The sequence below is a fragment of the Vanessa atalanta genome, chromosome 13 (genome assembly GCF_905147765.1).
Source record: "Vanessa atalanta chromosome 13, ilVanAtal1.2, whole genome shotgun sequence".
NCBI lineage: Eukaryota > Metazoa > Arthropoda > Insecta > Lepidoptera > Nymphalidae > Vanessa > Vanessa atalanta.
In genome coordinates, this window is record NC_061883.1 from 7058354 (window position 1) to 7071142 (window position 12789).

The following is a 12789-nucleotide window of genomic DNA, read 5'->3' on the forward strand; positions in this document are numbered from 1 at the left end:
TAAAATAATACCTCGCTGATTAAGAACAGTGTTTTAATACATAGAAATATTTACAGTTATTTAAAAGGTCCGTGACAAATTACAAACATTAAGATATTTGGACGCTGTATTTTGTCTTTTCCAGTATTCATTATTATATATATATCTATCTTCAAGATAGTCGATCTTTATGTTTTATCACTTATTTCGTAAAATGGCCGTACACATTAATATTTTCTTTTATTGACATTTGCAAATTATATGCCGGTTTCATTATTAACGTCCTATCCCAAGACACTTATATACTCAAAAATATCTTACGCAACAACGATTACTTTCGATTTTCAAGGATGGATTAAGAAACATATATTTATCTCGTTCTAATAACAATGCTTTTATACTTTCTGAGAAATTCTCTATCTCTTTAATTTAAAGATAAAATTCCGTATAATATTATGAATTGAAATCAGATTTGACTTTGTTTTGTAAGAATACGTCGTTCGTCTGAAGATGAAATGTCATTAATATTATTATATTATAAATGATATTATCAATAATAATATGAATTAAAACTTGTCAGTGTATTTTTGATATAAAAATCAGAATACAGTTATTTTTATTGATCTGGATTAATATAAATAAAACAAAATTGTTTATATAGTAATTGTGATACCGCACTCACACGAGGCGATTTTATTCGGTCTTTTAAATTTAAAACAATTCGTACATTTAAAACGGACTTACTCAAGTTGAAACAATGAATATGTATGTATTTAATAAATAAGATTTCTTTTAAAAGTGACCGTTCTAAGGCGGATGAAAATTAAATACAAATATAAAAAAAAAGTTATTGTTTGGTTGAACAACAATTAATGTGTGTCTTACTAAGCTCGAATTATGTGAATCGGTTATAAGACCCTATAAGGGCAGACTTTGATTTGAAACGAAATATAGAGTTCTTTGGGATTTCATCCGTTATGAATTACGTCGTACGTGCAATAAGTCTCGTAATATTTTACATATTGGCTTAGATTGAATATTTTATATGAATACAACTGTTGAAGTGTTAATAAGAAAGCTTTGACAGTGAATTGAAAAGATCACATCGTAATAAATAACTACACGTAGGCAAAAGTAGAGAAAAAAAATTGGAACTTTTAAGGAAAGATTTTATCAACGATTATAAAAAATGTTATCTGACAAGTTTGATAGTAACATTTCGAATATAGTCACACCAATATAACTATTAAAAGGCTGGCAGCTATTATTTTCTTAATACGCATCTGTAACCTACATTTATCGCATATAAATATCTAACACAATTGCGACACACCGTATTTAACGTTATATATACAAGTATATATGATGTGAATTGAGTGCACCATTTTTTTATATTTATTTACATAATTTACAATTACACACTAACAATTATTAACAGTCATTACACGAAATTAACGGTCTCGATAAAAAAAAAAAACATTTTACAAGAATGAAATATTTGTATAAATAAAATATTGGACCTTGGTTTACATACATTTATAACGACAACGATAAAATTATATTGTCCTCACAATTGGGAAGATATTTTTAATCTGTGTCAAAATTGAAATACAATATATATAAAACTGACACTAACAATAATTGTTTTATTAAGCGTTGATAAATATTAAAAAAAAAAGAAAATGCTATTGAGTTATAATACATGTATAAAATCGGTTTAAATCGTGTCAGCCTTTTTGTACCTAATATCTACTAAAAATTGATAAGTAACAACAACGTAGTATGTTTCTATGAAACTGTTATCTTAACAATAGAAAATATTAATTAGGCTCTTCTATCACGTCAACGTATACGCCCCTTTTTCTAATCGTCATTGATTGCTATATTTACAACAATTTTACAGTACAAAAAGTAAAGAGAAGCCTAAGCAGCGCGTCTTATAGACTCACTGTGTGGTCCAAATTTGGTACCACTGGTCGCAATCATCATTTGGAATGTTGTCATTGATATAAATTTTCTCTTGACAATATACAACTCACGTCACGTCACGTCACGTAACCTAAACTTGTTGAAGAGCAATGCATTTTTAAATATTTTAAATGCAACTGACTTAACGAACGATACAAATCTTGATAAATAACGAGAGCTGATGCCTTATATGTCGGTGGAATTAGTACAAGCTCTTCGTGACACCACAAACATCGAAGGCATAGAATCGTGAACCGTCACTTCGCCCGCAGTCAATGTAGAGTTAACATGTAATACGTGTATACTTCAAGTAACTTTGTAGTTGGCTTTCATTGTTGTCATTTAGTACTTAGAAGTCCTTCGCAGGAATTTGAGGCGGGAATTGCAAGGGGGTTCGGCCCCTCAGCTCTGTGCTAGGGAATCCAACGGCACCACCAGTTTTCCGTTGGAGTAACTGAAACAAAATAAAAACAAAAAATTAACGAAACGTTCCAATTTCTTGAATATTACATTTTTATTTAAGGAGTCAAATATTCGAAGCATGCATTACGTTTTATGGAATGTCAGCATTTTTTTAAATATTAAAAATAACCTGTATGGTATAGTAGCTGTTCTGGATTTAGCTCTGCTTGGCCTACATGCTTCATCTGTAACCAAGATATTTTAAATGAAACACTTGAATACGAGTTGTATTTATTTTGTGATCGATCGACATAAACGATACTAAAGAATCGTCGTGAACAGCTAATCTAACAAAGTTTTGTTTCTTCGTAGCACCGACGAAACTTAATTAAGTGGAAGCGCATGCTATTGTCTCGGTTCTTGCGGAACAATACTTATCTTAAGTCGAAGTTAGCAAAAGTAATATCTGCGATACCTTAATGAGAGAACTTTGTATCGACTTTATTAATCGTTTCTGACACAACCGCAACGCTGCTCGTTACTAACTTGGAGCTTTAGATTTATTTTTATGAAAATTCAAACAAGTTAAGAAATTAGATGTCATAGAAAAGGAGGTGCCATAACTTATGAGGATGAAAAAAAAGAAATATAAAAAAAAAAACGTAAAAAAATTAATAATGGACGCGCTTTTACTTATTGCTAATGTTTTCAAAATAAAAAAAAATAAAAAAAAAAACAAAATCGTCACCTATTTTGAGTCTGTATCTAAAATATATTGTATGATAAAGTCCAATGATCATAAAGGTTTTTTGCTAACGAATTAACTGGCGTTACTGTTTTAGGCCCTTACCATAATAGCGGCTAACATCGTTGTGAGAGGCACGCATCGCATTTGACGGGCTCGGCACGCCGCTTGCCCTGAGTACCTTGCGAGCCGGACTTACGTCGGAAAGTGTACCTAACGAGCAGACCTGCAATGAAATGCCGCACCGTTAACAAAACAAACAAACGAAAACAACAAACACCTAGCGCGTCCATCTAGAAAGTGCCTATGGCGGACGAAAAGTGGATTCTATTATAAAATTGGACTTTCGTTTGCGTTTATACATGTACGTTTATGAAAAAAATATTGCTTTCGTGTCAATTTATTATGTAATTAAAAATTTCCGAGTTCGTATTTTTTTTTCATTATGTGTCTTTTTGAGCTAAATTCAGAATTATTTTCTTGTAATGGTGCGCGATAGTGATTATCAAATTTATAAACAAATTGATGTACTAATATGTAAAACATAAAAATAATCAAAAACAAAAAACAAAAAAAGGCTGACTAAATTATAGTTAAAAATAAAAGGTACAAAATAAATATGAGATGAAACTGGAGAATTTATAAAAAAAAAAACTCACCTGTCAAGCCAGCTTTGTTTATACTACTGGAGCTCGAGAATCCAGATATTTTTCTCCAAGCCTTTTTATTCCAAAAGCCACTGGATTTTGCATCTCCACAACTAGAGCTTCTTGGCGATGCACCATCTCTAGGACAGCGCAAGTTACATTCATCCGCACCTAAAATTCGAACGCCAGCACCTCGCGTCCCATAAGCTACTGCAGGCAGATGCGGTACTGAACCTGTAGGTTTTCTTCTTAAGCTACCGACATAGCTTGCTCCACTACTGCTTCCACTAAAACCACTATCCAAATCGGGGGGGTTACAGCTAGCGGGTGATAATAACTCATCTGTGGGCCCAACTCTTAATAATTCTTCTATATTATCACGGTCTTCTGCCACTTCGGAATCAGGTGATTCACACTCTGGCATTAACATCGCTTCTACACTAAGATTCAATTCTCCCAAAATTCGTTTATGTCTTGACTCTACTCGGCGTACTTCCTCTTCAACAACGCTCCTATCAAGTGAAACTAAAGATTGCCGAGGTACATATCGATGTTTCGGACATGTTCTAGAACCATCTGTTATTTCCTCGTAAATGTTTTCTTCAGTGCCATATCTTGTTACAAAATTGTGTCGAGCGGATCGATCCCGTGGGACTCCACCCCGTCCGCGTTGACGATTTGCTTTCCTTGACGATGAAGGCATTGATAAATGATGGTCGTAATAGGCATACGAGTAATCGACGGGTTCGAACCGCTCCATTGTAGCTGCAATATTACTTCGGTTCCAAGATTGTGGTGGCTGGTCTCTTGATAGATTTACTGCAGCAAGCCTTGCGGGTAATATTTCATCAAGATCACGGGCACAACGTTCATCAAGAGATTGTGCCTCATCTCCGTCTTCTCTTCTATGTTTTCGGTGTGGTCGCCGAGATGTTTGAGAACGAGAATGTCCTCTATCACAATCCGAATCATCGTGGCTGTAATCTGGAGTATGACTACAATTTAATTCAGATCTATGTTTACTGCAATCGATGGTGTGATGAAAGTTGTGCCTTAGACTGTAATTAGAATTTCCTTCGTAATCTGATCGATCGTAGCACGGACTGTCGTCGGCGTTGCTCGAATGTGGATGGGGACAATCGGCAGCGATGCCTGACTCTGATGAGGGATAGTCGTGTACTTCGGCTGTGGTAAGAACACGATCGTCTGGTCGTGCTGGCTCGGATGCTGCATGACGATGATGGGGTCGAGGTCGACCGGTCTCGCGACAGCTTGCAAAGGCCCTCTGTAGGGAAGGCTGGTGAGGGTATCGTCCACACCGTGAGTCGAACACCGCCTCCCCTGATTCGTCGGGGCTTGGCGGCGCACTTCGTGATTCCATGGCTCATCCTCTAGTCGCCATGTAGTGCCTGTAACAAAAAAAAATATTGTAATATCTGAAAGTATTTTATTTCAAATAAATCGAATATTGTACTTTTAATAAAAGATCTCGGCTCAGTAGACGGGTGCCGGAGGGCAATGAATCCGAAATTACATGGTATGTGATAAGGGTAGGGTAAGTGACGATCAACACAGACGCCGACGTCGATATATCATCATCAGTCGCCGCGTAATAAAATCGGGTCTCCCACGGTTTGTATTGTTATGTAGGCATGTAGTATAAATGAAAGATACATATTTTTTTAAATTATTCATTTTCCACGTAAAATATATTTATTAAGAAAACTAAAATAATAATAACATGATATAATATAAATATCAGTAATTTTTACTGCCGCATAAAAATTGGAACACGTATTCAAACGAGGCAAAAAAGTAATAAATCCATTTTTATCATAACGAAATTCCACATCAGAATTTTATTGCGATTTCGCTTGAAGTTATTGCACGCATTCCAGACCAATTTATTACGATAACGATAATAAGTGTCCGTGAACTAGACAGTGTCGGGGGAGTTGGGGTCTACCCTATATCGTTTCTATGGTTACGGGGCGGTTATTTCCCGCGGTATCAGCTCACATCCTCCGATAGTCCTTGCATCTAAATCATCATCAACGTTGGGAAGCGCCTCGTAAAGGGCCCTTGACCGTCCGCCAACAATAATTTGTTATGCTATTCCGTCGTCGCCCCAAGATTGCCATTCCCGATTGTATATTAAGACGTCCTTTCAACACAATTCTTGTTCTTTATAAGTTTGGGGGAAATCGTTAATGGCGGCGTCAGCTTAATACCTCCTGTTTGTTTTTCGTCCCCGCGCGGCTCAAACCGCAGCCAATTCCATTAAATTCTCTTTACTGACTTTTTGTATGACACCATGAAAAGTTTTGGTTTATTTTGTATTATACATAAAAACTTTAAATTCTTAGAATTAAAAACGTTAAATGTGCTTGATGTATTACACTTTTAAATAAATCCAGTATCTATATTTTAGCTGTTTACACCTACATTTTGTAAATTAAACCAAACTTATAAGTTTTATATATCTTTATAGTATTTTTTAAAAACATTTCAATTTTTTCTCATTTTAAATTTACAAAATTTATGTGTCTTTCTTTTTAAGTTAATTAAGGAAAAAAAAACTATTGATGATTTTGTCATATGATAATAACGTCTTATTATTTTATAAGGTAACAAACATAAGTAAATGATAAAGATCATATAATAGTTATTAAAAGATAGATGATTAACCATATTTATTCGAAACTTATCACGTAAAATTATTTTTATTCTGATTTATGAAAACATTAAGTAAAATAATATAACATTTATACAAGTCTCTTTAATAGTCGGATGCTTAAAAATATTTACATTGAAACGCTTCTTGAGCTCGCCCGAGACGTGCTTAAGATTCCCCTTTTTATAAAAATAATATGCAAAAATACCTTAGCAAAAGCTTAGTAAAATTTATCCTATACATTATTCGAATCGTGATATCAGCACATTTATTCCCCTCGGCACCCTCTCTTTACGTGTCGACCAGGAGGGTAAAAAATCATGCAACATTGCCTTTGGTGGCATAATTGCAATCAATTCCGTGTTATTTAACGTTTATTACAAAAATTCTCGACATGTTATTTAAGAAGTTTTGCTACGTTTCTGAATAGTTAGGGGAGAAATTTTAGTTTATTACATAAGATATGATGCATTGCCGATGAAATGAAACGGTACTATCATGCATATCAGTTTAAAAAAAGAAAATCCTTTTAATTGCCACAGATTAAATTAAACAAATAATGATAGATTAATTTTCACGTATTATATTACACGTATATATATTATACGTAAAAACATTTAAAAATTAAATTGCCTGTTTGTTTGTCCCTCGGGTAGAAGGTGCCAATAAATGAATGTATCGAAATCAATGCAGCGTCTAAATTGTTTATACTTAAACGTAGATTTGAATCTATTGTAATTCTACTGAAGATGATGATAGTCGCTTATTATATTCCTAATTGTAAACTAATATAAAGTGCTGTTTAATTATTTTTTTTTTATTAATTATTGCAACAAAAAAAATAATTACTGATTTAAATATTCCTAACCTAAAACTTTACTATCAAACAACGTTATTTATTTTCGACGAGATTAAAGATAATAAACCGTAAATCATAATTAAACAAACAAATTAAAAAGCACACAATGATTCATATGAATTACAACAATATAATAACCGCTTTAATTTGTTACCCGTGTTTTAGCACCACAAGTGATTCGAATATCCCTCTATTATTATAATATCATCATCCATCACAGCGATAAGATAATAAGTGTTTTTTCTATGCACCCCGCGTTTACGTTCGTTAGGAATAATAGTTTTTGCGGTGCACATGTGCTCTACAAATATTTTTACGGAATTTAATATAAGTGTTCGAGAATGCGAGATAGAACGCATAATTTTATTAGTATAAGCTGCAGCTTTTTTATATCAGAATATTAAATTTCTTTCCGCTGAAAAACATACCCTACGTATAGTCTAAGATAAATAAACACATTAACATTGAATAACGGTCGATATCTAAAATTATCTGTGATATTTATAATGTTTTGGGAAAGATTGATATTTTGCACAGATTATTAAACAAAATTCCCGGTAGCGCGAAACGACGCGTCCTTTGTTAAGACGCCAAAAGTGATAATTGTATACTACTACCGGGAATTTACTATAGTAAAGAAACAAAAGCGAATACAATTTTATAATATTTCACGCGCTCTGTCTGTCTTATTTTTTATATTTAATCCGATGACATTTTGAATGCCGTCTAAATTATCATCGGAAGAAAAAGTTATTTATTAAGAAAGTAAAACTAAAGTGAATATGTTGCATGATAAATCAAGATACATTAAGAACTGTTTGAAGTGCGTTGTAAAGCAGATAATATATATGTATATATTTTTATCTTGAATCCTCCTTCGGTGGGAATACTGTATCTAGTATGTATTCAAAAATTAACAATAAAATTTTCGAAAATGGCTTATACTTTTGTTATTGAATAACTAAATACTACTTGACCACACAAACCGATGGTATTTTAAATTATAACTTGAGGTTCACTTACCAAACTAATAAACTATTATCGACAAATGTTACGAAGAAGCAGTTAATTTAGCACTAAAAGCTATTTTAGGGCTGCGCACCAGAAAACCATTAAGCGGTCTTTGTGGAGATGATCGTGTTTTACTGCTGAGAGAATTGTTAATAAAATGTGCGAATACAAGACCCGCTTTCGTTGGAAGCAGAACTCGTATTGAAAATAGTCTCTGTTCCCATACCATTTTAGACTAACCTTAAATAAACTCATTTGATTGTTAAATAAGATTAATTTCGATACATATCTAATTGAAATATTATTGTAAATAATAATCTGGCAGAATGTCTCGCCTTTTTTATAACCAGAGGAACGGTTGAATGTTATTGAATATATAGTGCTGTAGTGCCATCTAGTGTCGAGTTACTGTCAAAAAGACTTACTGCTAGGCTGGCAGCATAAAAACCCAATATAAAAAAGGATATATATGCCTCAATTTTCATGGTGATCGGTCAAACGGCGCCGAAGTCAATTAATCTCAAACAAATACGTATACCAAAATCTATCAAAACCATACCTTGAATCGTCATGTAATTACAAGTAATCTTGCAACATGTTGCCTGTTTATCAACAAAGTATTTGTTCTATTTTTTTTATGTTTCAAGTGACAACGGAACCAAGACGGCCCAGTGGTCAGAACGCGTGCATCTTAACCGATGATTGCGGATTTAAATCCAACTGCACTGCATTTTTATGAGCTATCATTGCGATAATAATTTATCTCTCTTGGCAGTGGAGGAAAATGCGTGTGCCTAATTTCAACCTGCATTGGAGCAGCATGGTGATATATGCTACTCAATAGAAGGCATTAGCTGTAATACATTTACAGCCAGTTAATATTTTTTTAAATAATGTATGTGCCTTGTCTTATATATCTATATGTGTTTTTATTTTATTATGTAGCAACTGTAAAAATATCTTATGGATTTTATAACTGAATTGAATAACTTGCTCCAAAAAGGTTGCATAAATTATAAATAAATATTTATGTGTGAATGGAGTCATAAATTGTATAGAAGTATCAAATCAAGTCATTCCAACCGGCAAGTGAAGATTTGACTTAATGGTACAACGTCATTCAAGCGGTTAGGCTTCGAATATTGTTGTGTCGCAAATGGCATCTAAAGCAGTGGGATATTAACTGGACAAAGGTCGGCTTTTAACTTAACTACAATATTTGGAATTCATTCCAACATGCTGTTCCAGTAAGCGTTGATAGCACATGTGGTAGAGTTTCTTCCGACGGACACCTGCATGTGTTTTCGTCAACTTTAAGACAGCTATTTCGTCTAATTAACTTTAAACACAAATCAAGCACAAAAATTCAGAGATGCTTACACGGATTTGAATCCCCTATTTTAAGTTAGGATGAAATATTCTAGCCACTGATCCATCGTGGAGCTGATACGTTATTTCATATAAGTTTTGTATTTTTTTTAAAACGAAATACAATTATTATTCCAAAGTTTCTACTATATACGAAAACTTAAATTAATTTCGAAAAGAACTTAGTCTTGTAATTTCTATTCAATCATTGTACATAAAAAAACACTAGTTTAACAGCGTATAGAACTAAGAATTATGGTTTAAGCAATAAAATGCTAGCAATTCTATTGGCAGTACTAAGATTTCTCAGCTGTTGCTCAATTTTCTTACGGATTTAGTTATAAGGCAAAGCAGGTACGATGGAAATTCGAGTGTTCAAGTAGCTAAGCATTTTGTACGGCTTAGGAATACTACAGATCGAACAAGAGCCGCTGAGAACTTTGGAGTGTAGTGCTTTAGAAGTAAACTACAAAACTTTATCAAACCTTGTGTTCGAATACAATATAACGGTATGCTTAGAATGCGGCGCTAAGTAATGAGCATGAATGCTTTTATACGCTTTACTTTTTATTCTTAATACCATTAACATAGTGCGTTTTTCTAATTCTAATGTAAGATGAATATTTGTCGTTTTCCACGCAGCATATAATTTATAATGTTGGAGTTACTTTAAAAGGAAATGAGTAGTTCATAATTTTCTTGTCGGTTCTTCTCGGTAGAATCTACACACCGAAACAATGACAGATCAGACCGGAGATATATTTGATTGAATTTTATAATTAAATATTATATTAATAAAATAAAAAGGTTAGAAATATTACCATATTACATACATATTATTATATTATATTATTATTATTGTACATGCAAAATGGTAAAAGAAAAAAAAACAAAAAAATAAAATATCCCGCTGTTTTTATTAGTTTCTTTCGCCGGTTCTTCTCAGGTCCGAGGTGTTAAATTCCGAACCCGTGGTAGATTTTTGACCATCAATAAGCAAATGTAAACAGTTCAATATTGAATAAAGATTTTTGAAATTTTAAATTAGGTTGGGAATATAATAGATTACAATTATTATATAGTATGTCAATAGACAATAAGAATATATAAAAGGTTAGTTGTTTAGTTTTTGTATGTATGTGAGTCTCGTTTAGGTTAATATAAGTAATATATAACTCTATTTAGCATGTAAACACTAAGTTACGAGACACAATTATTTATCTCGCAATAAAACCAGTCACCAGGTTTGATGTGACTATGTACTACTATAAAAATTAAAGATGTAATAAATAAAAAAAATAAAGCGAACAAAACAAAATTATTAAATCTTTAATACAGAGTATAATTTGACAATATAAAAATTAAAATATGTTTCTGATTATTAATTGTTTGATTAAAAAATAAACAACAAGTACATAAATACATGTTTGACGTTCAACATAATTGCCGACATATTCCATCTGACACATCAGTTATTCAGAGATCATATATGTTGTATTTTTACAGAAAACATTTAAAAGTATTTTTTTTATTTTATTATTGTAAATATATCTTCAGAACAGATGATCTTTTTTTTATTTTTTTCTGGTAAAAAGCTACATTATTTCTGAGTACTATAGATAAGTACTTCATTATTAAACTGACCCGTGCGAAGTCGGAGCGGGTCGCTTGTCCAGACTATAACCGTTTCAGACAATAAATATGTTACCCGAAGGCTTTCCTTATTTAAATGATGACATAAAACGGAAATGGCTAGACAGATAATGGATATTATAAAATCATTCATTCCTTTTACAGCTTAGGTCGTTCTCGTCTAGATTTCACGTCCGCACTAAACCCAGCTTTAACTCAAATATACATTATCCTTTATCAACAATCAACATGCCTTGTGAGATAAAATTTAGGTTTTCTCAATTTGCCACTGAAAAAATGTTATACGTTAATAATGAATAGTTATGAATATTGGCAACGTATTATTTCAGCGAGGTACCTATTTATTGTTTAATAATTATATAGAATGATGTAAAGGAACAGCCCAAACGGATCCGAAATAAACCCACGATTTCAATTCCCTTGACCCGTCTACCGTTGAGATACTGCGGCTTCAAAGCTTTCAAACCATATTGCACAATGATTGCGAGTTATTAATTGCTAAATTTAAATAAATATATTATTAATTTAATATGTACCTTCAAAAAAATAGGTCCAGGAATCAAATTTACGATTCTTTTTTTCTTGTACGATATCCATGCGAGAATCTATAAGAACAGTTCGAAATTATTGAAATTATTTTAAATCATTGCTATAATCTCTCCTGGCACTTTTGAATATAATATTGAAAATAAAATTAACTAAATATATTTAAATGAAATAGCAAGCATGTGATGTTATACTTTAGAGAGATATTAAAGATTTTTTGACAGGATTATCGAGGACTATGTGATCGGGAAATGAGCTTTAGAGACGAGCGACAAGGACAGAAAAAGAAGTATGCATGTGGTAACCACTGAGAGTCTATATATCGATAGAGAGAAAGAATATAGCACAGATTAATAAAGTATTTCTTATATATATAAGAAATAAACGTTGATTATAATGATAATTTGGTTTATTGTATATATATATACACATATATAATTAAGGAAAATAATGTTTAAAAATGAGTATAGAAGTATAAAATAAATCTGATAACTAATATTAGATCGTTGTAATCCATTCTAATGAAAAAACAGCTTCATTAAGAGAAAGAACAAATATAAAAATAACTTATTTTTAAGAAATCTTTTATAAAATCTAAATAGAACCCGACGTGAACGTAAACATCTTGTTATTTTACCTAAATGTAACCAATAAAACGCTACTAAAATAGAGGGTATTTCTAAGTGAAAATTTGCCAAGGAAACGGCCCGGCGAATTGGCTACCAGCCTATAAAATGTAATGTCACATTCATTTGCAATTCAAGAGTCCTCAGCCTGTATTATGCCTAATAAAATTTACATATTTAAATTAAACAACGAAATAACAAGAGACTGAAGCCATCACGGGTTTAGATTACTCGGAGTACGAATTTCGTTTGTCAAGATCAAATATAAATTTTCAATCAAAAACCTATTAAAAAGTTAATATACTACGTTC

At 32.3% G+C, this 12789-nt stretch overlaps 1 protein-coding gene across 3 annotated transcripts in view; it reads right to left on the minus strand.

Annotated features, from left to right (window-relative positions):
• Positions 1–1633: 1633 nt before the first annotated feature.
• LOC125068093 overlaps positions 1634–12789 on the minus strand; it is a 108015-nt gene continuing 96859 nt past the window's right edge. For 2 of the 3 annotated variants that reach the window (XR_007119765.1, XR_007119766.1), the window contains 4 exons: positions 3754–5150; positions 3200–3320; positions 2540–2594; positions 1635–2401 (listed from right to left, as the gene is read on the minus strand). Coding sequence is in view for 1 of the 3 variants with exons in the window: in XM_047677098.1 (XP_047533054.1) it covers positions 2350–2401; positions 2540–2594; positions 3754–5122 (1476 nt within the window). In the remaining 2 variants the exon portion in view is untranslated. Of the gene's footprint in view, positions 2402–2539; positions 2595–3199; positions 3321–3753; positions 5151–12789 lie in introns of all 3 variants that reach the window. The other variant, XM_047677098.1, reaches the window with a different exon arrangement.